The sequence below is a fragment of the Bubalus bubalis genome, chromosome 8 (genome assembly GCF_019923935.1).
Source record: "Bubalus bubalis isolate 160015118507 breed Murrah chromosome 8, NDDB_SH_1, whole genome shotgun sequence".
NCBI classification, from domain to species: Eukaryota; Metazoa; Chordata; class Mammalia; order Artiodactyla; family Bovidae; genus Bubalus; species Bubalus bubalis.
This window is the reverse complement of record NC_059164.1, coordinates 32,270,899-32,297,245: the sequence shown is the minus strand read 5'-3', so window position 1 is coordinate 32,297,245 and position 26,347 is coordinate 32,270,899. Positions and strand designations below refer to the sequence as shown.

Below are 26,347 nucleotides of genomic sequence, written 5' to 3'. Positions count from 1 at the left end.
CTAACGCATATATATGGAATTTAGAAAGATGGTAACAATAACCCTGTGTACGAGACAGCAAAAGAGACACTGATGTATAGATCAGTCTTATGGACTCTGTGGGAGAGGGAGAGGGTGGGGAGATCTGGGAGAATGGCATTGAAACATGTATAATATCACGTATGAAACGAGTCACCAGTCCAGGTTCGATGCACAATACTGGATGCTTCGGGCTGGTGCACTGGGACGACCTGGAGGGAGGGTATGTGGAGGGAGGAAGGAGGAGGGTTCAGGATGGGGAAAACAGATACACCTGTGGCGGATTCATTTCGATATTTGGCAAAACTAGTACAATATTGTAAAGTTTAAAAATAAAATAAAATTTAAAAAAATAAACGAGCTCATAAAAAAAAAGAAAGAAAGAAAATGCAGAGGAACCAGAGATCAAATTGCCAACATCCGTTGGATCATAGAAAAAGCAAGAGAGTTCCAGAAAAACATCTATTTCTGCTTTATTGACTATGCGAAAGCCTTTGACTGTGTGGATCACAATAAACTGTGGAAAATTCTTCAAGAGATGGGAATACCAGACCACCTGATCTGCCTCTTGAGAAATTTGTATGCAGGTCAGGAAGCAACAGTTAGAACTGGACATGGCACAACAGACTGGTTCCAAATAGGAAAAGGAGTTCATCAAGGCTGTATATTGTCACCCTGTTTATTTAACTTATATGCAGAGTACATCATGAGAAACGCTGGACTGGAAGAAACACAAGCTAGAATCAAGATTGCCGGGAGAAATATCAATAACCTCAAATATGCAGATGACACCACCCTTATGGCAGAAAGTGAAGAAGAACTCAAAAGAGTCTTGATGAAAGTGAAAGTGGAGAGTGAAAAAGTTGGCTTAAAGCTCAACATTCAGAAAACGAAGATCATGGCATCTGGTCCCACCACTTCATGGGAAATAGATGGGGAAACAGTGGAAACAGTGTCAGACTTTATTTTTCTGGGCTCCAAAATCACTGCAGAAGGTGACTTCAGCCATGAAATTAAAAGACGCTTACTCCTTGGAAGGAAAGTTATGACCAACCTAGATAGCATGTTCAAAAGCAGAGACATTACTTTGCCAACAAAGGTTCGTCTAGTCAAGGCTATGGTTTTTCCTGTGGTCATGTATGGATGTGAGAGTTGGACTGTGAAGAAGGCTGAGCGCCAAAGAATTGATGCTTTTGAACTGTGGTGTTGGAGAAGACTCTTGAGAGTCCCTTGGACTGCAAGGAGATCCAACCAGTCCATTCTGAAGGAGATCAGCCCTGGGATTTCTTTGGAAGGAATGATGCTAAAGCTGAAACTCCAGTACTCTGGCCACCTCATGTGAAGAGTTGACTCATTGGAAAAGACGCTGATGCTGGGAGGGATTGGGGGCAGGAGGAGGAGGGGACGACAGAGGATGAGATGGCTGGATGGCATCACTGACTCGATGGACGTGAGTCTGAGTGAACTCCGGGAGTTGGTGATGGACAGGGAGGCCTGGCATGCTGCGATTCATGGGGTCACAAAGAGTTGGACATGACTGAGCGACTGATCTGATCTGATGGCAATCCCACTTCTAGGTATGTATCAAAAGGAAAGAAAAACAGAATCTTGAAGAGATATCTGTAATCTCTTCTTTACTGAAGCGTAAGTAATCAATATATGGACGGGACCTAAGTGTCCATCAACAAATGAATGGATAAAGAAGATGTGGTGTGTACATGCATACAATGGAACCCTGTTCAGCCACAAGAGGTTAGGAAATCCTGCCACTGGCAACAACATGAAGAATCTTGAGGGCATTATACTAAGTGAGATAAGTCAAAGACAAATATTGAAGGTTATCACTTACATGTGAAATCTTAAAAGTAAAACTCGTGAGTAGAAAAGTGGTTCCCAGAAGGTAGTGAAGACTAGGGAGAGGTTGGTAAAAGGGTACAAACTTTCAGCTGTAAGATTAATAAAGTCTGAGGATCTAATGTTAAACATAGTGATAATAGTTGTTAACACTATTGAATAAGTGAAATTAGTTACAAAAGTAGAACTTAAATGTTATCCCACACACATAAAAAGTTAAATATGTGAGATGATGGGTATGTTAGTTAATGTGATGGGGAAAATCCTTCCACAAGGTGTACATTATCAGAGGTAGGAAGAATGTATTCAGTTGTGTCTGACTTATTGTCATCCCAGGGACTGTAGCCTGCCAGGCTCTTCTTCCATGGGGCTTCCAGGCAAGAATATTGCATTGGGTTGCCATTTCCTTCTCCAGGGGATCTTCCCAATCCCAGGGATGGCAGGTGGATTCTTTACCACTGAGCTATCTGGGAAGCCATATATTATCAGAATATGGTACCAAATCATCATGATGTACACTTTAAATACCTTAAAATTTTACCTGTCAATGATATCTCAATAGACCTTATTTTATAAAAAGGTAAGAAAAGACCATCACAAACCCAAAGAAGGTAGAACAAAATATTATATAATAACAACATAAATAATGTATAATTTTAAACCACCCAGGAGTACAAAGGAAGAACTGATAATAAGGAAGTTCCTTGTGAGGACAAGGAGAAAAATAAATACTAACTATAGGGATCCAAGGAACTGTATGAACACTTCATGTACATTACCTCATTAGTCCTCATGATAACCCCATGAAGTATTGCTGTACTATCTAATAAGTTCATCCAACAAAGGAAGATAATGAGAATAAGAGATGAAAAATAGTTGCTTGAGATCACCCCAGTCAGGGGAACTGGTATCACTTAGGGAGAATGTTCCATGCAGGCTTCCTGACTATGATGGTACTAAGCAGACATTTAGAAACGATGAGGGAAGTAGCCATGCCAATATCTTGAGAGTGATTATGTTCCTAGTAGAGAAAACAGAAAGATGCATATGTGGGCTGGGTGTGCTCAAGGAAAACAAGGTGACCAGTGTCACTGAAGCACAGCGAGTAAGAAGGCAGGGAATAGGATGTGAGATCAGAGAGGAACTGGAGGCCGGGTAAACCTAGGAATTTTGTCTTTCACTCTGAGTCAGAAGGAAAGCAACTACTTGAAAGTTTTGAACAGAGGAATGAAATTATTTGACATATTCCTAAAGGATCACTCTGGCTGTCCTATGGAGAAAAAATGACAGGAGTCAGAGGTGGAGCTTGAAGACTCTTGCAAATCTCCATATTTAAGTTTAGGAGGTGACAGTGGTGGTGCACATTTTACTGCTGGATTATGGAAGAGAGAATTCAACACTGACCCCAAAGTTTTTGAGCATAAGCAACTGGCATGCTAGAACTACCATACAAGGAATGGCAAAGACCACAGGAAGAAGTGTGGTTTTTTTTCCAGAGGTGGCGGTGGTGGGATTAGGAGTTCTTTGTTGTACATGCTTCATCTGAGGTGCTTATTACACAGCCAGATGGAGAAGTCAAGTTGGCAGCTGCGTGTATAAGTCCAGAGTTCAGAGTAGTGTTCTAGGTGGAAGCATATATACGGGAAAGAGCAGTATGGTGTTTAAAGCCGTGAACCTGGATGCAACTACTTAGTGAGTGTAGACAGAGATTCAAAACTGAGCTCAGAAACAGTCCAACATTTAGAGGTTGGGGAAGTGAGAAGAAAGCAGTGAAAGAGAGTAAGAAGGAGCAAATAGGATGAAAAGTAGCAAAGTGCTGAGAGGAGGAGTTGTGTGTAGCCAATACTGCTCAAAGGTCAAATAAGGTGAGGAACCTGACCTCTGGCTTTGGCAAGGAGACATTCCTGCTGACTCTGAAAAGAGTAGTGTCAGTGGTAGTTATTAAAAGCTCATTTGACTAGTTCAAGAGAAGTGAAAGTGTTAGTCACTCAGTCATGTCCGACTCTTTGCACCCCATGGACTGTGGCCCTCCAGGCTTCTCTGTCTGTGGGACTCTGCAGCCAAGAATACCGGAGTGGGTTGCCATTCCCTTTCCCACGGGATCTTTCCAACCCAGGGATTGAACCTGGATCTCCTGCATTGCAGGCAGATTCTTTACCATCTCAGCCATCAAGAGAGAAAGGAGGCAAAAAAAAAAAAAAAAAAAAAAAAAGGAGGCACAGTCTGTCATAAAAGAAAGGGTACTAAGGAACAGCTTAGAAGTGTTGAATGCAGGGTTGGGAAAATTTCTTGGTTCCCTTTTTTAAGAAGGGAAAAATAACAACATGCTTATACGTTATGACATGCAGGAAGATCTAGAAAAAGGAAGGTCAATGGAAAGGGACAACTGTCAGAGCTAAGACCGTAACAGAAGAGAGAGGATGGGGTGCAGTACACAGGCCAAAAGACTGGCCTTTGGTAGAAAACTCCTTAGCTTATCCCTCCTAAGAGGGGAAAAGACAAGGTCAAGAGATCCCTCAATATCCAGGAAGGACTGTTTCCAGGAGCCCCCCAAGACAGCAGAGTCCATGGAAGCTCAAGTCTCTTACATGTCCGAGTCCTGTATACATTTGATCCACAGTTGGTTGATTAACAGATGTGGACCCTGCAGATATGGACAGCCAACTATATATGAAAAGCTACAGCTAAACTATATATGAAAAGCAATTTAACAGCATACTTGATCATTTACAATCTTTTAAAATCAGCAATTCTGTCTGTAGAAATTTGCCTCTTTAGGAAATAATCATTCAAAATACAAATACTTAACTATAAGCATGCTATATTTAAAAGTGAAAAACTGAAGGCATTATAAAAGACCAACAATCATCAGCTACTGCTAGACTTTTTTGGCCTAAAATCCATTTATGAAAAGATGTTTAAAGTTATATCAAGCAGTAACTCAGAAAAATTTATATCTTATCACTGATACACAATTTAAAACTTAATTAAACCAATTTTAAATATGAAATATATTTTAGGATGTTTTCTATTAACATATTTCACATATTTAGCTTCAGAAGCATAAAACTCTATTTTAAAAGAATAATAACTAATATTTTTAAAGTTCAACTTCACCAGCAATCAAATAAATGCGAACCAAAACCAACAACAGGATATTTTCTATTCAGAGCATTAGCCACACCTTTAAGATTAATTGTAAATGACAGAGGCAGGCCCAGTCACATACTGCTGATAGGATCTAAACTGGTAGGGCCTCTCTGGTGGGCAGTTTGACAACAAGCTTCAAAAGTTTTAATAACATATATACTAAATTTACCCAAGAAATTCTACTTCAAGGTTTTAACCTAAAGAAATAATGATGGTTCTGCATAAAAAGATGCAGTGCAAGGCCATTAACTGCAATGCTGCACATGACAGGGAACTGAACGCACTTGGAAAGTCGAACACTAACTGAGTTAACATACTATATAAAGAATGAAATTCTATTCATGTTAGGAAATGATGCTATAGAATGATCGCTAAGAACATGCAAAAGTGTTCATTATATAGTATTAAGGGAAACAGATACATGTATATCATGATTCCATTTTATTCAAAGAAAAAATATTTCTATGCCCAGAAAAGGCTGCAAGTGATCTGTCAAAATGTTAACAATGCTAGTGGCTGCTCTGTAAACATAAGATTATGAGTTACTTAAGCTTTCTTCTACTTTCTACCTTTCTGTATTTTCCAATTTTTCTACAATAAGTACCTACTTTTCCAATAAGTTAAAAATAGTAATATGGGGAGGAATAGACTCTTATACCAGAACCTGGAATGTTAGGTCCATGAATCAAGGCAAATTGGAAGTGGTCAAACAGGAGATGGTAAGAGTGAACATCGACATTTTAGGAATCAATGAACTAAAATGGACTGGAATGGGTGTATTTAACTCAGATGACCATTATATCTACTATTGTGGGCAAGAATCGCTTAGAAGAAATAGAGTAGCTATCACAGACAACAAAAGAGTCCAAAATGCAGTACTTGGATTCAATCTCAAAAACAACAGAATGATCTCTGTTCGTTTCCAAGGCAAACCATTCAATATCACAGTAATCCAAGTCTATGCCCCAACCAGTAAAGCTGAAGAAGCTGAAATTGAACACTTCTATGAAGACATACAAGACCTTCCAGAACTAAACCCAAAAAAGACGTCCTTTCCATTACAGGGGACTGGAATGCAAAAGTAGGAAGTCAAGACATCCGTGGAGTAACAGGCAAATTTAGCCTTGGAATACGGAATGAAGCAGGGCAAAGGCTAATAGAGTTTTGCCAACACAACACATTGATCATAGCAAACACCCTCTTCCAACAATACAAAAGAAGACTCTACACAGGGACATCACCAAATGGTCAATACCGAAATCAGACTGATAATATTCTTTGCAGCCAAAGAAGAAGAAGCTCTATACAGTCAGCAAAAACAAGACCAGGTGCTGACTGTGGCTCAGATCATGAACTCCTTATTGCCAAATTCAGACTTAAATTGAAGAAAGTAGGGAAAACCACTAGATCATTCAGGTATGACCTAAATCAAATCCCTTATGATTATACAGTGGAAGTGAGAAATAGATTCAAGGGATTAGATTTGATAGAATGCCTGAAGAACTATGGACAGAGGTTTGTGACACTGTGCAGGAGGCAGTGATTAAGACCACCCCCAAGAAAAAGAAAAGCAAAAAGGCAAAATGGTTGTCTGAGAAGAGAAGAGAAGTGAAAGGCAAAGGAGAAAAGGAAAGATACACCCATTTGAAGGCAGAGTTCCAAAGAATAGCAAGCAGAGATAAGAAAGCCTTCCTAAGTGAACACTGCAAAGAAACAGAGGAAAACAATAGAATGGGAAAGACTAGAGATCTCTTCAAGAAAATTAGAGATATCAAGGGAACATTTCATGCAAAGATGGGTAAAATAAAGGACAGAAATGGTATGGATCTAACAGAAGCAGGAGATATTAAGACGAGGTGGCAAGAATACACAGAAAAAATGTACAAAAAAGATCTTCATGACCCAGATAATCACAATGGTGTGATCACTCACCTAGAGCCAGACATCCTGGAATGTGAAGTCAAGTGGGCCTTAGGAAGCATCTCTATGAACAAAGCTAGTAGAAGTGATGGAATTCCAGTTGAGCTATTTCAAATCCTAAAAGATGATGCTGTGAAAGTGCTGCACTCAGTATGCCAGCAAATGTGGAAAACTCAGCAGTGGCCACAGGACTGGAAAAGGTCAGTTTTCATTCCAATCACAAAGAAAGGCAATGCCAAAGAATGCTTAAACTACTACACAATTGCACTCATCTCACATGCTAGTAAAGTCATGCTCAAAATTCTCCAAGCCAGGCTTCAAAAATATGTAAACTGTGAACTTGCAGATGTTCAAGCTAGATTTAGAAAAGGCAGAGGAACCAGAGATAAAATTGCCAACATCCACCGGATCATCAAAAAAGCAAGAGAGTTCCAGAAAACATCTACTTCTGCTTTACTGACTATGCCAAAGCCTTTGACTGTGTGGATCACAACAAACTCTGGAAAGTTCTTAAAGGGATGGGAATACCAGACCACCCAACTTGCCTCCTGAGAAATCTACATGCAGGTCAAGAACCAACAGTTAGAACTGGACATGGAACAACAGACTGGTTCCTCACTGAGAAAGGAGTACGTCAAGGCTGTATATTGTCACCCTGCTTATTTAACTTATATGCAGAGTACATCATGAGACATGCTGGGCTGGATGAAGCATTAAGCTGGAATCAAGATTGCTGGAAGAAATATCAATAAGCTCAGATATGCAGATGACACTACCCTTATGGCAGAAAGCAAAGAAAAACTAAAGAGCCTCTTGATGGAAGTGAAAGAGGAGAGTGACAAGGTTGGCTTAAAGCTCAACATTCAGAAAACTAAGAACATGGCATCTGGTCCCATCATTTCATGTCAAATAGATGGAGAAACAGTGGCAGACTTTATTTTGGGGGGCTCCAAAATCACAGCAGATGGTGACTGCAGCCATGGAATAAGAAGACACTTACTCCTTGGAAGAAAAGTTATCACCAACCTAGACAGCATATTAAAAAGCAGACACATTTTGCCAACAAAGGCCCGTCTAGTCAAAGCTATGGTTTTTCCAGTAGTCATGTATGGATGTGAAAGTTGGACTATAAAGAAAGCTGAGTGCTGAAGAATAGATGCTTTTGAACTGTGGTGTTGGAGAAGACTCTTGAGAGTCCCTTGAACTGCAAGGAGATCCAACCAGTCCATCCTAAAGGAAATCAGTCCTGAATATTCATTGGAAGGACTGATGTTGAAGCTGAAACTCCAATCCTTTGGCCACCTGATGTGAAGAACTGACTCATTGGAAAAGACCTTGATGCTAGGAAAGATTGAAGGCGGGAGGAGAAGGGGACAACAGAGGGTGAGATGGTTGGATGGCATCACCGACTCAACGGACATGAGTTTGAGTAAACACTGGGAGTTCAAGATGGACAAGGCAGCCTGGCTTGTTGCAGTCCATGGGGTCACAAAGAGTTGGCTATGACTGAGCAACTGAACTGAACTGAGGCTCTTATAATTAGGCATCAAATAGAATTTTAAAAAATGTGTCTAATATAGGTACATTTGGGTGGATGTCATTCAATTTTTAAAATATTGGTTCTTTATGACTATTAGGATAGTTTAAATCTTTCTAAAAAGAAAACCTTCATGGTCAGTAATCTAGCTGGGTTATGACTAGGTTGAATTGATATTTATCTTCTTGTTCTTGTATTCTTTATATAACAAGATGGCAGGAATCCTCTGTTATATATTGACTACAAAGTAATAAATATATATTTGGATTACTTCATAGAAAGAGGAAATTGCAAAAAAACTGGACAAATGGTGACTAAGCAGCTGGAGACACAGAATACAGATCATTAAGTTCATTCTGAGGGTACCAGGTGAGAAGGTTCCATGACTGCATCTTTTTAAAAGCACTGTAATAATCACTACATTCTCTTATTTAAAAAGAGAGGAAAATTTGCATTTATGATTATCTTCATATTTTAATTTAAATTTCCTAAATCACTAAAAACTGCCTTTCTATCTGCATGCTGATGACCAAACTCCTGTCTCCGTCATTTTGCTCTCTAATTTCAGATCTGTGGCCCACTCTGCACAAATCTGCTGTGTCTATGGACAAGCTACTTAACCTCTCTAGGTTTCAGTTTTTCACTTAAAAATAAGGACAGTGGTGCTGACCTCACTGATTTTTTAGGAGATTAATGAGTTAACAGAAGTAAAGCACTTAACACAATGCCTGATAAACATGCAATAAGTAGTATTACTCATATTTACTAGTATTATTTTGAACTGTTAGTTATCTCCACAAAGTGTCCTATACTTCAATAAATCTCTAAACAGTGTTAATTTCATGCCTGTTCCAAACATCTTGCTGTGTTTCTTTTCTAGATCTAATGTAACAGAATTATTCATTTCCCAAGGGATCCTAACTTAAGTTAGAAATCTTTGTACCATAATACTCTATTCCTCCTTCTCCTTCATCACCTAAAAAATCTTCACACTCCTAGCTCTGAAATCATAGTGACTTCTCTTACTAGATGGTGATTATTTTGGGTACAGGGATTGTATTCCTTTACAGAAGTTTACAGAGTTCCTATACTCTTGACATCTAGGAAGAAACCTAGGAAAGTTTTTTTCCTGCCTTCAGTTCAGTTCAGTTCAGTTCATTTCAATCGCTCAGTCATGTCTGACTCTTTGTGACCCCATGGACTGCAGCACACCAGGCCTCACTGTCCATCACCAACTCCCGGCAATTACTCAAACTCGTCTCCACTGAGTCAGTGATGCCATCCAACCATCTCATCCTCTGTCATCCCCTTCTCCTCTCACCTTCAATCTTTACCAGCATCAGGGTCTTTTCCAATGAGTCAGCTCTTAGCATCAGGTGGCCAAGGTATTGGAGTTTCAGCTTCAACATCAGTCCTTCCAACGAATATTCAGGACTGGTCTCCTTTAGGATGGACTGGTTGGATCTCTTTGCAGTCCAAGGGACTCTCAAGAGTCTTCTCCAACACCACAGTTCAAAAGCATTAATTCTTCGGCCCTCAGCTTTCTTTATAGTCCAACTCTCACATCCATACGTGACTACTGGAAAAACATTGCCTTGACTAGACGGACCTTTGTTGGCAAAGTAACAACTCTGCTTTTTAATATGCTCTCTAGGTTGGTGGTAACTTTTCTTCCAAGGAGTAAGAGTCTTTTAATTTCATGGCTGCAGTCACCATCTGCCATGATTTTGGAGCCCCCAAAAATAAAGTCTGCCACTGTTTCCAATGTTTCTCCATCTATTTGCCAGGAAGTGATGGGACCGGATGCCATGATCTTTGTTTTCTGAATGTTGAGTTTTAAGCCAACTTTTTCACTCTCCTCTTTCACCTTCATTAAGAGGCTCTTTAGTTCTTCTTCACTTTCTGCCATAAGGGTAGTGTCATCTGCATATCTGAGTTTATTGATATTTCTCCCGGCAATCTTGATTCCAGCTTTATGCTTCATCCAGCCCAGCATTTCTCATGATGTACTCTGAATATAAATTAAATAAGCAGGGTGACAATATACAGCCTTGATGTACTCCTTTTCCTATTTGGAACCAGTCTGTTGTTCCATGTCCAGTTCTAACTGTTGCTTCCTAACCTGCATATAGATTTCTCAAAAGGTGGGTCAGGTGGTCTGGTATTCCCATCTCTTGAAGAATTTTCCATAATATATTGTGATTCACACAGTCAAAGGCTTTGGCATACTCAATAAAGCAGAAATAGATATTCTTCTGGAACTCTCTTGTTTTTTCAAATATCCAGTGGATGCTGGCAATTTGATCTCTGGTTCCTCAGCCTTTCCTGCCTTAGCACTCAATAAATGCATCTTCTGTGTATGTATACACATACATCTATTACTTACAGACATATATTACTCACTCTTTCTCCCTTACAGTTTTGCCTGATCATAACATTTCAGAAGTATATAATTATTCAGGAAATAAATTATGCAAGCAGATCTTAAGAAAAGTTTTAGATTTCATCTGATTAATTTTTAATACTGATGAGATTATGGGAAACCTCTAACTCTCACACAATGTTGGTAGTAGGATAAATTGATACAACTCTAAGAACAGACTTTAAGAGTCACAAAATTTTTCATTGTATTTACCTAAATAACTCTATAAATTCACAAAAGAAACAAAATAAAATTATTTGCACAAAAATGTTCATTATTATTTTCATTTTAATGGAGATAACATGAAAACCAATTTAAATAATGAATTATAGTTTTGAAATCTCAATGGACTAGTATAGAGCTATTAAGGCTATTATATTAACTACAGAAGTAAAAACAGATGCTGTTTTTAAAAACTATATTTATGCCACGGTTATAATTATATAAAAACTATATATATATGTACTAAAAATGCAACTGGAGTTTATATTTTTGAATGATTTCTGGTATGGAAATAAATGTTCTATAAAAGGTAATTTTAATCAGATGAATATATTACATAAGACATTCAACTATAAATTAAGATTTCAAAATATCAAATACCTTTGGGTAAACCTCAAATATGGTATATAGTCTATTACAGCAGGAAGGTTGCCATCCAATCTTTCTCCCTTTAGGCAGAAGCTAAGACAACAGACAATAAATATATTAATACATAAAAATTTAAATCACAGTGTTATAAACAATCTCTTGTTAGAAACATTTGTTTCATCAATGATAAAAAGATGAATTTTTTATTTGTAATTTAAATGTGACTTGTTATAATCACCTCAATAAAGACAATTCTACCTTCAATATCAAAGGCTTACAAAAAGTAATAACACTATTACATACATACATCATGCAAAAGTAAAGTTTACTGAGAAATCTGTACAAATACTATTTACATAGTTCATTTTATCTTGGTCTTTATTAGACTTCAAAGACGTCACTGGAGTATTTTCATATGAAGAGTTGTTGTTCTCATTTACATACAAATTCTCAGGTGACACTGAATATTTCCTAAAAAGGTCTGACTGATTAGAAAAATCTTCATATATGAACTACTACCTTTTGGTTCCTCTGGGAAGTTTTCCTGCTAAAATACTTACTCTAATATATTAATATCAAGGGCACAGGATGTATTTTTCCAGACTTGAATAAGGAGAGAATCAAAGTGGCCATATTTCATATGGGCTTTCCTTTATTTACAAAAACATTACTAATGTGTCAGTAAGATATTTGCTTTCTACACAATATCAATGGGCTACAACAAACCAAGAGTTTATATTATTATCCCAGTTTTGTTTTCAACCAAAAAATAATTGTAAAGGATTTAGACAGAGCCAGCAGCATACAGTAAAAAGTTAACACCCTTAGAGAAATCATGAAGACAGCCTTCATGCTGTATTCACCACGTTCATCCCAAACAATTAAGTTAATTAACCTAATCCCGCTTTATCAAATTTCAAATAGAGGAAAGTTATACTTATAAAGAGAAAAGTATTTTGAAAAAGAAGTGATTTACTAGAAAAAAGTAACTTGAGTGAAACTGAAGAACTTAAGGAAGAATTGATGCTTTTGAACTGTGGTGAAGTTCAAAACTTGGAGAAGACTCTTGAGAGTCCCCTGGACTGCAAGGAGATCCAACCAGTCCATCCTAAAGGAAATCAGTCCTGAATATTCATTGGAGGTACTAATGCTGAAACTGAAACTCTGATACTTTGGCCACCTCATGCAGAGTTGACTCATTGGAAAAGACCCTGATGCTGGGAGGGATTGGGGGCAGGAGGAAAAGCGGACAACAGAGGATGAGATGGCTGGATGGCATCACCGACTCGATGGACCTGAGTTTGAGTGAACTCTGGGAGTTGGTGATGGACAGGGAGTCCTGGTGTGCTGCGATTCATGGGGTCGCAAAGAATCGGACACGACTGAGCGACTGAACTGAACTGAACTGAACTCTTCCTCAGTTAATTTCTTAAGTTTAAGACAGTCTCTTTTTCGAGAGCATTATTTTTTAGTTCAAGACCTAAAAGCAGATTTTTAAGTTTTATGCTTATTTGTTAACAGTGGATTTTTAAGTGATGTATTTCAATGAAAATATAATCCTTAATTCTCAGGTTTGAATTCTTATTATAGACAAACCTTTTACTTTTAGTACAATGTAAAATCTTAGATCAATAAATGAAATGCAGAAGGATGCTCCCAACAACCTACGGAGAACTTAGAATGTCCATTTTTAGTACTTGCAATCTTAGTTTGGAATCAGCTCACCTTGTTAATAATAAAAGCAAATATTAACAAAATTTTTAATACTCCAGAAACAAAATAAGAAACATAAGGTATCTAAGACAGCCTGTCAAGATCCTCTTTATCTCACCACATGAGAAAATGAAAATCTTTCTGGCTATGAATCAATATTAGTATATTTCTTTTTCATTTTAAAACAGTAGTAGAAAAATACTAAGAGATTCCTTTAGTGCTACCAGAATATATGATTTTTCTGGTCGGGGGGGATGTGGTCCAAGCTTTCTTTTTCCCAAGGCAGAAAGCAAATAAGTTTTGTCAGTTAATTCCTTAAGTTTAAGACAGCCTCTTTTTTTAGAGCAAACCTATTTATAAAACTGATCTCATTATAAAGGGAACAACACAAATCAAATCAATATCCAACTGCATGCTTTACTTAGAAAACGGAAAGAAAAGAATCATAAGCAGAAACTATTATGAGGTAGAATAATTTTAAATCAGAATACATACAGTTAGATGAAGTACCTGAAATCAATAGCATTGAGTCCAAGGAGCATGCCAGCAAGCATATTTGCTTCCTCACCCAAGACAATTGCTCCATCTTCATAAAATCTCCTAAAAAATGAAATGGGTGAATGTGTATTAAAAACAGACTGAAGCTTCAGCTACAAGAATCAGTTAAAGCCCAAGCTAGAGTAGAAAGAACTAAAATTTATTTAATTTGTCAAAACAAGAACATACCTGGATCACTTAAATCTTGCAGATACTTAGCAGAATAAAAAAGCTGCCATTGTAACAAGGAAAAAAACCATTCTAAGTGTTTACATCTCTCTTAAAAAGAATCTTCAAAGTGACTCATTTAGTAGGCCTACAGTGTCTAGTGTTTTTCCAAGCCAGAAGCAATATATACGTAAACTGAAAGGTGGTAAACAGTCATTTAAACTGGTCTCCTTTCAAAACTATGTAGATTATTTTCTATTAATATACATAACAAACACAAACATACATCGTTTTTCTGTAATGCCAAGGGTTATTAACCAAAGAACTAGGAAGATGTGATTAATAGTAATTTATGCTAACCTTTAACATTACAATACTAATAGGGCAGATGGGCTACCTAGGTGGCCGCATACGAAAAAGAAAGTGTTCACTGTATCTCTGACAAAATGTAAATATGAATCTATCTTTGTTAATTCTTGTAAAGCCGTCTGTTTTGGTTAATGTTAATTTTTATAATATTAAAGTCTATTTTAAAATATTTAAAATAAATATTTTGAAAAAATATTATTTAATATGGGCTTAAGGTATTTTTCCACAAAAGAATCTAAAGATTATTGAATTCATTTTCAAATAGTATCAAAAACTTGCTTATGTTCAGTAACAGAGATAATAAAATTGTTATAACTCTTTATGTTATACAATGGCAAGGAACACCACTCTGTAACCCAACTAAAAGGAAAGCATCTTAGTAAATGAAATTTGTCTTGCTCTTTTCCATATTCTTGAGCTTAAAAGCGGAGAAGGCAATGGCAACCCACTCCAGTACTCTTGCCTGGAAAATCCCATGGATGGAGGAAGCTGGTGGGCTGCCGTCTATGGGGTGGCACAGAGTCGGACACGACTGAAGCGACTTAGCAGCAGCAGCAGAGCTTATAAAGACTGCATATAAAGTCTATATTCTTATATTACTATCATCAATTTTGAATAGTCCACAGTTTACCAAATACTTTTATAATCATATTATTTGATACTTGCAAAGCTGATGAAATAAATGCAGAAGCAATTGTCATTCGTTTCAATTTCATTATCAAGAAGAGAGACAGGTTTAAACAGTTTGCCCAAGATGATGTTGATAAACTTATCAAGGAAGAAAACCAACTTTTACTTAAGTTGTACATCTTTTCTACTGAACCATGATACTTCCTGTAAAATAAAAATATTTAAAGAGACTTTAACCTTTGTTACGGTAAGAAATTTTACATGAATAAAAAGTACAAAGGAAACTACAACTATTTACCCTCCGACAGATGTAAGGCTACAAACAAACACGATGGGAAGACTAGCTTAGATTAGATGCTCTTTCTTGGAAATATGTAAATTTACATTTCTTGAAAATGTAAATGAATAGTTACCATTTACATAAGAGGAGAAAAACTTAAAAGTTTCAGCCTAACAAAGATCAGTAAAATAAATGGAAGAAATTCCTACATATTCAACTGAGGTGTTCCACAAAATGGTAAAGATATTTAGACAAAACATCTGAGATTTTGTCACTGCCTCAATGGCTAAATTGGCTGTTGACAGAATATTTGATCAACTCCTTGAAGAACTATGATTCCAATGGTTCTAGACTACCACTTCCTACGGGACACATGCATTTATTCTGGTGTTTGACATCAGCAATCACCCATGATTCCCAGTACTTCCCTATATGAGAATAGGTCTATTTTTATTTGCCACCTTGAGCTTATCATGTTTAAAAGTACATTCCAAAAGTCACATCAAAACTATTTTTGCTTACTTTCCAATGTTAATATTATACTAGGAACTAATGAAAAATACCTAAAACAAAGACTAAATGGTTTTAGAACCATTTTTAAGCAAGCTTAAAGGTAATTTATATACCCTATATTTTATATATCATTTTGTTTTACTGAGTTTTTCTGGCCTTTGTTTTACTATTGATTTTTTAAGCTAACCTAGGGGCTTCCCTGATAGCTCAGTTAGTAAAGAATCCACCTGCAAGGCAGGAAGCCCCGATTCAATTACCGGGGCAGGACAATCTGCTGGAGAAGGGAAAGGCTACCCACTCCCGTATTCTGACCTGGAGAATTCCATGGACTACAGTCCATGGGGTTGCAAAGAGTTGGACACGACTGAGCGACTTTCACTGTCACTGTCATATAATACACTAAATGTGAAATCAATTAATTCCACCTAAAACCATATCTGAAATATAATATTGCATAGACCTGATTTAATACACCTTTACTGTAGCAGACGGGAGGGGAGGACAAGCAGAAGAGGAAAGGCTAGTTAAGAGAATTGTCCATTGCGTGCTGAACTTTTCATTATTAAATCTGATTAAGAAAATAAAATAAATGCACTTAAAGAAATCTATCAACATTTAGGTTTCATTTATAATATGCTATTTTATGTCACTTGACATTTTATATACTATCATTTAATCAAAGATACAAGTCATTCATGTGTATTAAAGAGGCAGAAGCTATTATAAAAAATTGTTTTATTCCCTTAATCAAGCCAATATATCAATAATTCTGACTGAAAATTTGATCTTGTTATCAATATTTTCAAAGACTTCTAAAGACTGTAAACTTTCAATCTCTTCATTTTACCTCACATAAAAATTGGAACATTAATAAAGCTTGTTTATATAACCAAGATTATGTAACCAATGAGCCAAGAGTAAAGGCTAAGATGACTAATAAAAGTAAGGTATGCTGCTGCTAAGTCGCTTCAGTCGTGTCCGACTCTGTGCGACCCCACAGACGGCAGCCCACCAGGCTCCCCCATCCCTGGGATTCTCCAGGCAAGAACACTGGAGTGGGTTGCCATTTCCTTCTCCAATGCATGAAAGTGAAAAGTGAAAGTGAAGTCGCTCAGTTGTGTCCGACCCTCAGCGACCCCATGGACTGTAGCCTACCAGGCTCCTCCGTCCGTGGGATTTTCCATGCAAGAGTACTGGAGTGGGGTGCCATTGCCTTCACTAAAAAAATTCCCTTTTGTTGAAAATATTTTTTGTGCTAAGGAAAATATTTTTATGAGAAGGATCTAAACCAAAAGAGCATATTGGCTTGCAAAAATGGATTATAAATATTAAAAGTAGAAAGATGAAAAATAAATTTAAAACTTCTGTTTAAAGAGTTATATGTTCGATGGTATCTTTCAAGTTTTGTATTTTAGAAACAAAGGAAAATTGTCAGCAACTATTTGATATTACTGTGATCTGGAAGAAAAGTCCCCACTTTCCATCAGGTGTACTCTTTCCAATTATTTGTATGTTGACTAGAAAAATACTAGACACTAGAAAGGTACTTAAAATAACACTCGAATAAGCATAATAATCTTTTTCTCAACACATATAATTTAATTCCAACTGAAATACGTCTACAATGCCATCTTTAGTGTTTATTCTATAGGACTATTTTAAAACCTTTCCGGTACTTTAGTAACAAATATCCTTTGGATAGGAAGTGAACCACCAGAATAGATGATGTTGATACTGAACAATATCATGCTTCAAAATTTATTTTGAGAATCGTAAGTTATTCTACACACTAAAAGTGCAATACTCAGATATGAGAAAGCTTATTTTATAAGCCAAAGAAATTCCATTATCAATATCTTGTTCTTTTCCCCAGTTTAGTCTTTATTTAAGAAGCTTGAAGTGGTGGGAGATAAAATTCTCCCTCATGACATACAAAACAAATTACAGCATTACAAAGAAATGTTCTATTCTATTCAAAGACAAGGTGAATCAGAAAGAAAAGATAGCCAAAAAAATCAATCTCCAGTCTTGCTAAGAATGTGAGATTCTCTGTTTTATCAACAAATACATCATGTAGCAAGAACTGTGTTATGTACGAGAGTTAAAATGATAAAGAAGGTAAACAAGACCCCTCTTTATGAAACTTACAGTCTAGGGGAGAGGACAGGCAAAAAACAGAAGGAGGAGACAATCAGAGATGGCAAGCAGTATAAAATAAGGAACTAGTTTGTTGAGGTGGAGAAAAAGTAAAGATGAATCCAACTTTGAAGAAGGGCACTGGGAAAGATATTTTCGAGTAAGTGTTTATTATGGGAACTTAGGCCCAAAGAAGCCTGAAAACAGGGCTTTGGAGGCCATATAACATTAATAATAATTGTGAACATGTCCTGAGCGCCAGGCATAGTTATAAGTGCTTTACATGAATTATCTTGCTTAACTTTACCAACAATTATTATGCCACAGAGGGAGTAAGAAATTTACCCATGATTCCACAGCTAGAAAGTGGTGAAACCAGGATGTGACTCCAGGAAATGTGTTTGCAGAGCCTGCTGGCTAAAGTAATGAGAAAGCATTCCAATGTTTAAAGTAGGAATTGACAGGATCCCTTTTACCATACTTTTTAAGAAGACTGGCTGGATGCTGGGTGGCTACTGGCCGGTGGCAAACTGGAATCTCAGTTGGGAGGCTAACAGGGGAGGAGGTAGGCAAGAGATGAGAGAGGTGCGCGTTACTGCTGCAGCCATAATGGTAAAGGTAAACGGGTGGATTCGAAATAGATTCTGGAAACAGGATCAAAAAGACTTGCTAATGGAATGGCTGTAATGAATGAAGGAGAAAAAGCAATCAATATGAATTTAGATTGTTACTTCATCGGCCATTTAGGTAAGGCAATGAAACGACTTTCAAGAATGGGGTGAACAGGGTTAGAGGGAGAAGAATCAAGAAATCTGAACTAGTTAGAGATTTAAATGTGGTGTCATGACCACTCAGGTGGTATTTAAAACTCCAGAGATACAAAGAGATATCACGTAACACTGGTCAGAATGGCCACCACAAAAAAAAAAAAAAAATCTACAAATGCTGGAGAGGAGGTGGAGAAGAGGGAAAAACCCTCTTGCATTGTCGGTGGGAATGTAAACTGATACAGCCACTATGAAAGAAGTATGGAGATTCCTTAAAAAAAACTAGGAATAAAACTACCATATGACCCAACAATCCCACTACTGGGTATATACCCTGAGGAAACCAGAACTGGAAAAGACACATGTACCCCAATATTCACTGCAGCACTATTTATAAAAGTTAGTACATGCAAGCAACCTAGATGTCCATCAACAGATGAGCAGATAAAGAAGCTGTGGTACATATATGCTATGCTAAGTCACTTCAGTCGTGTCCGACTCTGTGCGACCCCACAGGCGGCAGCCCACCAGGCTCCTCCGTCCCTGGGATTCTCCAGGCAAGAACACTGGAGTGGGTTGCCATTTCCTTCTCCAATGCATGAAAGTGAAAAGTGAAAGTGAAATCGCTCAGTCGTGTCCGACCCTCAGCGACCCCATGGACTGCAGCTTACCAGGCTCCTCCGTCCATGGGATTTTCCAAGCACGAGTACTGGAATGGGGTGCTATTGCCTTCTCCGATATATATACTATGGAATTTTACTCAGTCATAAAAAGGAATGCATTTGAGTCAGTTCTAATGAGGTGGATGAACCTACAGCCTATTAAACAGAGTCAAGTAAGTCCGAAAGAGAAAACAAATACCGTATATTACCACATATACATGGAATCTAGAAGGATGGTACTGATGAACCTATTTGCAGGGCAGCAATGGAGATGCATGAAATGTTCCCTTGGTATCTCTGATTTTCTTGAAGAGATCTCTAGTCTTTCCCATTCTGTTTTCCTCTCTTTCTTTGCATTGATCGCTGAAGAAGGCTTTCTTATCTCTCCTTGCTGTTCTTTGGAACTCTGCATTCAGATGCTTATATCTTTCCTTTTCTCCTTTGCTTTTTGCTTCTCTTCTTTTCACAGCTATTTGTAAGGCCTCCCCAGACAGCCATTTTGCTTTTTTGCATTTCTTTTCCATGGGGATGGTCTTGATCCCTGTCTCCTGTACAATGTCACAAACCTCATCCCATAGTTCATCAGGCACTCTATCTATCAGATCCAGGCCCTTAAATCTATTTCTCACTTCCACTGTATAATCATAAGGGATTTGATTTAGGTCATACCTGAATGGTCTAGTGGTTTTCCCTACTTTCTTCAATTTCAGTCTGAATTTGGCAATAAGGAGTTCATGATCTGAGCCACAGTCAGCTCCTGGTCTTGTTTTTGCTGACTGTATAGAGCTTCTCCATCTTTGGCTGCAAAGAATATAATCAATCTGATTTCGCTGTTGACCATCTGGTGATGTCCATGTGTAGAGTCTTCTCTTCTGTTGTTGGAAGAGGGTGTTTACTATGACCAGTGCGTTCTCTTGGCAAAACTCTATTAGTCTTTGCCCTGCTTTATTCCATACTCCAAGGCCAAATTTGCCTGTTACTCCAGGTGTTTTTTCACTTACTACTTTTGCATTCCAGTCCCCTATAATGAAAAGGACATCTTTTTTGGGTGTTAGTTCTAAGAGGTCTTGTAGGTCTTCATAGCAGAAGACATTACTTTGCCAACAAAGGTCCGTTTAGTCAAGGCTATGGTTTTTCCAGTGGTCAAGTATGGATGTGAGAGTTGGACTGTGAAGAAAGCTGAGCACCGAAGAATTGATGGTTTTGAATTGTGGTGTTTGAGAAGACTCTTGAGAGTCCCTTGGACTGCAAGGAGATCCAACCAGTCCATCCTAAAGGAGATCAGTCCTGGGTGTTCATTGGAAGGACTGATGCTGAAGCTGAAACTCCAGTACTTTGGCCACCTCATGCAAAGAGTTGACTCATTGGAAAAGACTCTGATGCTGGGAGGGATTGGGGGCAGGAGGAGAAGGGGACGACAGAGGATGAGATGGCTGGATGGCATCACCGACTCAATGGACATGAGTTTGGGTAAACTCAGGGAGTTGGTGATGGACAGGGAGGCCTGGTGTGCTGCAATGCATGGGGTCGCAAAGAGTCGGACACAACTGAGTGACTGAACTGAACTGAACGGAGATACAGACACAGAGAACAGACTTATGGACGTGGGGTCAGGGGAAAGAGGGGGTGGGATGATTGGACAGAGTAGTACAGAAACATATACACTACCATATATAAAATAGATAGTGGGAATTTGCTGAATGACTCAGGGAATTTAAAGTGGGGTCTGTTACAACCTAGAGGGGTGGGATGGGGTGGGAGGTGAAAGGGAGGTTCAGGAGAAAGGGGACATTATGTATACCTACGGCTGATTCATACTGATGTATTGCAGAAATCCACACAATATTGTGAAGCAATTAGCCTTCAATTAAAAATAAATAAATTAAAAAAAATCTCCAGAGACAGGTGCAGTTGTGAGGAGAAAAAGAACAGCAAAGAAGACTGAGCACAGAGAATACTGACACGAAGAAGCTGCGAACAGCAAAAGAAGCCTGAGAAAGAGCAAGTACAGAGGGAGACAGAAAAGCCAGGAGTGTTATATAAGTAAAAAACGAGGTTTTTCAAGAAAGAAAAAGGTTTCAACTCTTTTAGCTGTACTGTGGAGTACAATGGGGACAGAGAAATGTTCATTACATTTGGGTAGCTCGTGCATTATTGGTATTCTTTTAAAAATCATCTTTGGTGGAGTGGTAGAGGCAGAGACTAGACAAGAATGAAGAGTGACTCTGAGGAAAGGAGATGACAACAACGTGTATAAAGATTTGTGAGAAGTTTGGTGATGAAGCAGAACATGGAAATGAGCCATACAAGAGGGAAATACAGGTGCAAGGGAGAAAGTTTTTCCTTTTAAGATAGGGGATACCAGTACACGCTTCTGCAGGGGTGGGAATGATTATGATTCAGAAACGGCAAGAGATGGAGGACGAGGAGTGAGAGAGGTGATGATAACGAAAGGAAAAGGTGAATGGGGGACAGGGCCTAGAAGAAAGACTGGCAGGAGAGACCCCCGTTGCAACAAACAAGAACAGAGAGAACGTGGGTAAGGTGTGTTTGGCGACAGGAATGACAGCTTTAATTTACGCCAAGTCCAATTTTCTAATGAAAGGAGGCCTTGTACTAGTAAGTTAATGGAAATATCTAGTTCTCTCTAAATTTTAAAATGGCACTTAGAATTGTTTTTACTCTCAGGTCACAAGTCTGTATGAATGACCAGGAAGATTCCTATTGTAGTCTTGTCTTTACTATGCTGCTGCTGCTGCTAAGTTGCTTCAGTCATGTCCGACTCTGTGTGACCCCAGAGACGGCAGCCCACCAGGCTCCCCCATCCCTGGGATTTACTATAGACTAATACCAAATATACTCTGAAGCTTTTTCTTCTTTCCAGGAATACATGGAATTATTTCTTGAAAGCAAATTTAAAATGAACACATCTTTGAAACAAAATTTATTAAAAGAGAGCTTGTGGGTATTTAATAAGCCAAAATATTTTATAGACAAAACAAAAAGCTGCGGCAGCAGTCCACAAGCACCTTTTAATAATTATTTTCATCTTAATAATGTAAAACTTTTAAACAGATTAAAATTCCTAAGGTCTTTCTTAGTTCTTGAAAGATTTGGTAATTTATCACTATCTTATCTACCTTTCTATAATTAAAAAAGTGTTTGGCCAACTGTTTTGTTTTTTTTTTTCCACTTTGTGACAGCTGAGTAATTTTTGAAGTTTTTATACTTTACTCCTACTATAATAATGAGAAGATTAGTATTATTCTTGAACATCACTTTCGTTATAAATGAAGCATTGTGGTGCAATTGCAAAGTAATAAACAGGACTTGATAAAGTAATTTTATCTCTGTATTTTCCACAGTTATTACTTCACATTCTTACCAGAATATTTTTGGTCTTGTTTTAAATGTCACATTTGTATTCTTTAGCTTAACTTTTCTAATTATTTTAAGGCTGTGGGTGGGGAGAAATGAAAACTCTAAGTTTCTACCTTACTTCTCTATCTCTAGCCTTCCCCACCTCTTCTTTTTTTGTTTTAGCTTTGATTCTCTTCTTGAGTCTGTCAACTTCCCATCACTGGCTATTTCCCACTAACACCCCAATTCCTAAACTGTGAAACTCTTCAAGGGTTTTTTCAATTGCTCACCAAGATATCCTCCACCGTAGCAAAAAGATCACATGAATTTCTCTAATACTTTGGAGCCATCGTCATGCATTTCAGAAGACCTACTGTAGTTCTGCTCCCCACAGTTCCTCCTCCCAATCTTATCCTTAGATTATCACTAATTAGTACTTTCAAGCTTGTCTGTCTTAGCCCATGTAGCTCCTCCTTATGTTGATGAGGAGGATATAAGGAGGATATGATAAGGAGGATAACACTTGTTATCACCATTTTAAAGGACCTCATTACTCTTTATCTGTGAAGAGTAAAACAAGAAGAAATCACTTGATTCACGCACTCTTGAAATTCCTAAAGAATTAGAGATCATTTTTCATTGTTCTACAAGCACTTATGTCAGGGAGCACTCAGACAAAAGGTAAGGTGTAATTATTCTTTCCAAAAGTACGCTTGTAATTTTACAAACCTAACCTTCCAAATTCTGGAGAAGGCAATGGCACCCCACTCCAGTACTCTTGCCTAGAAAATCCCAGGGATGGGGGAGCCTGGTGGGCTGCCGTCTATGGGGTCGCACAGAGTTGGACACGACTGAAGCGACTTAGCAGCAGCAGCAACCTTCCAAATACATATGTTTCGCTAGGGGTTCACAATCAAATATATTTATAATTAAGAATTTTCTCTGGTTTGATTTTGGCTTTAAAAAAAAAGCTAGTGTAAACAGTTTTAAAAAAGACTGTCATTTTGCAACTGCATTTTAAAGTTAACTTAAGGACAGGAATTTTGAAATAACTCCTTACATCATTTTTTTAAAACTGCAGAGCCATTACCGTCACATCTAAATACTGTGTGGTGTGTATATAGAAACATGATATATTTCTGTGTGTGTGTATAAACATACACTAAGCCACGTTTCTATGTGAATAATATATGTTTATATATTGTTACACGAATATTTTTACTTCATGAGCTTTTCAGAGCTGAATCACTTCCTTTTTCTGCCAAACACAAGGCAAAAAGCATTTTCCTTAACAAATTTAAACTACTCACTCTAAAAATAGTCTATTCAAGTACTATTTCTACCCCACCCAACTGTATAAACTGAGAAACGAGGCTAACAACTTAGATTATTAATGCTTTAATTTCTATTTAGAAAAGACTGTTTTGTTATTGTATAGCAGATAATTATGGTATAAACTTAGTTTTGATTTCATAGGATTTCTAGGTTTGATCTATGGGGTTCTGATTTTTTTTAAAGCCTCAGTATCTTGAAAATTTAGTATCTTTCATAATTAAATGTATTTACTAATCATGAAATAAGAAACAAATGTTTCATTGTATAAAGTTTATTTCAACTGTCTTAAGAGTTTATCATCATCTCACCGTCCATCTTTAGAAACATCCCAAGAGTACCATATTGCCTGAAAATGATCCAATAAGCACATGTCAGATTTACTTTATGCAAATACTTCTTGGAGTTAAAAGTCTTTATAACCTGGTCAAATTTATTCTTTTTTTTTTAATTTTATTTTATTTAACTTTACAATATTGTATTGGTTTTGCCATATATCAAAATGAATCTGCCACAGGTATACATGTGTTCCCCATCCTGAACCCTCCTCCCTCCCCATACCATCCCTCTGGGTCGTTCCAGCGCACCAGCCCCAAGCATCCAGTATCGTGCATCGAACCTGGACTGGCGACTCGTTTCATACATGATATTATACATATTTCAATGCCATTCTCCCAAATCATCCCACCCTCTCCCTCTCCCAGAGTCCAAAAGACTGTTCTATACATCAGTGTCTCTTTTGCTGTCTCGTACACAGGGTTATTGCTACCATCTTTCTAAATTCCATATATATGCGTTAGTATACTGCATTGGTGTTTTTCTTTCTGGCTTACTTCACTCTGTATAATAGGCTCCAGTTTCATCCACCTCATTAGAACTGATTCAAATGTATTCTTTTTAATGGCTGAGTAATACTCCATTGTGTATATGTACCACAGCTTTCTTATCCATTCATTGGCTGATGGACATCTAGGTTGCTTTCATGTCCTGGCTATTATAAACAGTGCTGCTATGAACATTGGGGTACACGTGTCTCTTTAGTCGTGATTTTTTCTTCGTATCTTCCAAATAAAACATTTATTATTTTATTACCTAAGAACATCAGTTCACTTCAGTTCACTTAGTCATGTCCGACTCTTTGCAACCCCATGGACTGCAGCACGCCAGGCCTCACTGTCCATCATCAACTCCCCGAGTTTACTCAAACTCATGTCCATTGAGTTGGTGATGCCATCCAACCATCTCATCCTCTGTTGTCCCCTTCTCTTCCCACCTTCAATCTTTCCCAGCATCAGGTTCTTTTCAAATGAGTCAGTTCTTCACATCAGGTGACCAAACTATTGGAGTTTCAGCTTCAACATCAGTCCTTTCAATGAATATTCAGGACTGATTTCCTTTAGGATTAACATGGTACATCTTCTTGCTGTCCAAGGGTCTCTCGAGAGTCTTCTCTAACACTACAGTTCAAAACCATCAATTCTATGGCGCTCAGCTTTCTTCACAGTCCAACTCTCACATCCATACATTATTACTGGAAGAACCATAGCTTTGACTAGATGGACCTTTGTTGGCAAAGCAATGTCTCTGCTTTTTAATATGCTGTCTAGGCTGGTCATAACTTTTCTTCCAAGGAGCAAGCGTCTTTTAATTTCATGGCTGCGGTCACCATCTGCAGTGATTTTAGAGCCCAGAAAAATAAAGTCAGCCACTGTTTCCACTGTTTCCCCATCTATTTCCCATGAAGTGATGGGACCAGATCCCATGATCTTAGTTTTCTGAATGTTGAGTTTTAAGCCCAACTTTTTCACTCTCCTCTATCACTTTCATCAAAAAGCTATTTAGTTGCTCTTCACTTTCTTCCTTAAGTGTGGTGTCATCTGCATACCTGAGGTTATTGATATTTCTCCCAGCAATCTTGATTCCAGCTTGTGCTTCTTCCAGCCCAGCATTTTTCATGAAGTACTCTGCATATAAGTTAAATAAGCAGGGTGACAATATACAGTCTTGATGTACTCCTTTCCCAATTTGGAACCAGTCTGTTGTTCCATGTCCAGTTTTAACTGTTGCCTCTTGACCTGCTTATTGATTTCTCAAGAGGCAGGTAAGGTGGTCTGGTATTCCCATCCCTTTCAGAATTTTCCAGAGTTTGTTGTGATTCACACAGTCAAAGGCTTTGGCATAGTCAATAAAACAGAAATAGATGTTTTTCTGGAACTCTCTTGCTTTTTCAATGATCCAACAGATGTAGGCAACACCTAAGCAAAGATACTGTCATCTGTACCAGCTAGTCAGCTAAAACAATGTATCACATTAAAGACTCAGATTTTCCAAAAATCCAAAATGTCAAACATGCCATCAGGACATGGAAATTACAACTTTAGATATATG

General features: G+C 37.8%; 1 protein-coding gene across 6 annotated transcripts in view; it reads right to left on the bottom strand.

Annotated features, from left to right (window-relative positions):
• Window positions 1-26,347, bottom strand: part of LOC102406256 (RUN domain-containing protein 3B) — a 190,740-nt gene that overhangs the window by 77,153 nt on the left and 87,240 nt on the right. For all 6 annotated transcript variants that reach the window (XM_025290984.3, XM_025290982.3, XM_025290985.3 and 3 more), the window contains 2 exons: window positions 13,716-13,805; window positions 11,505-11,585 (listed from right to left, as the gene is read on the bottom strand). In XM_025290984.3, coding sequence (XP_025146769.2) covers window positions 11,505-11,585; window positions 13,716-13,805 — 171 coding nt within the window. The remainder of the gene's footprint in view (window positions 1-11,504; window positions 11,586-13,715; window positions 13,806-26,347) is intronic.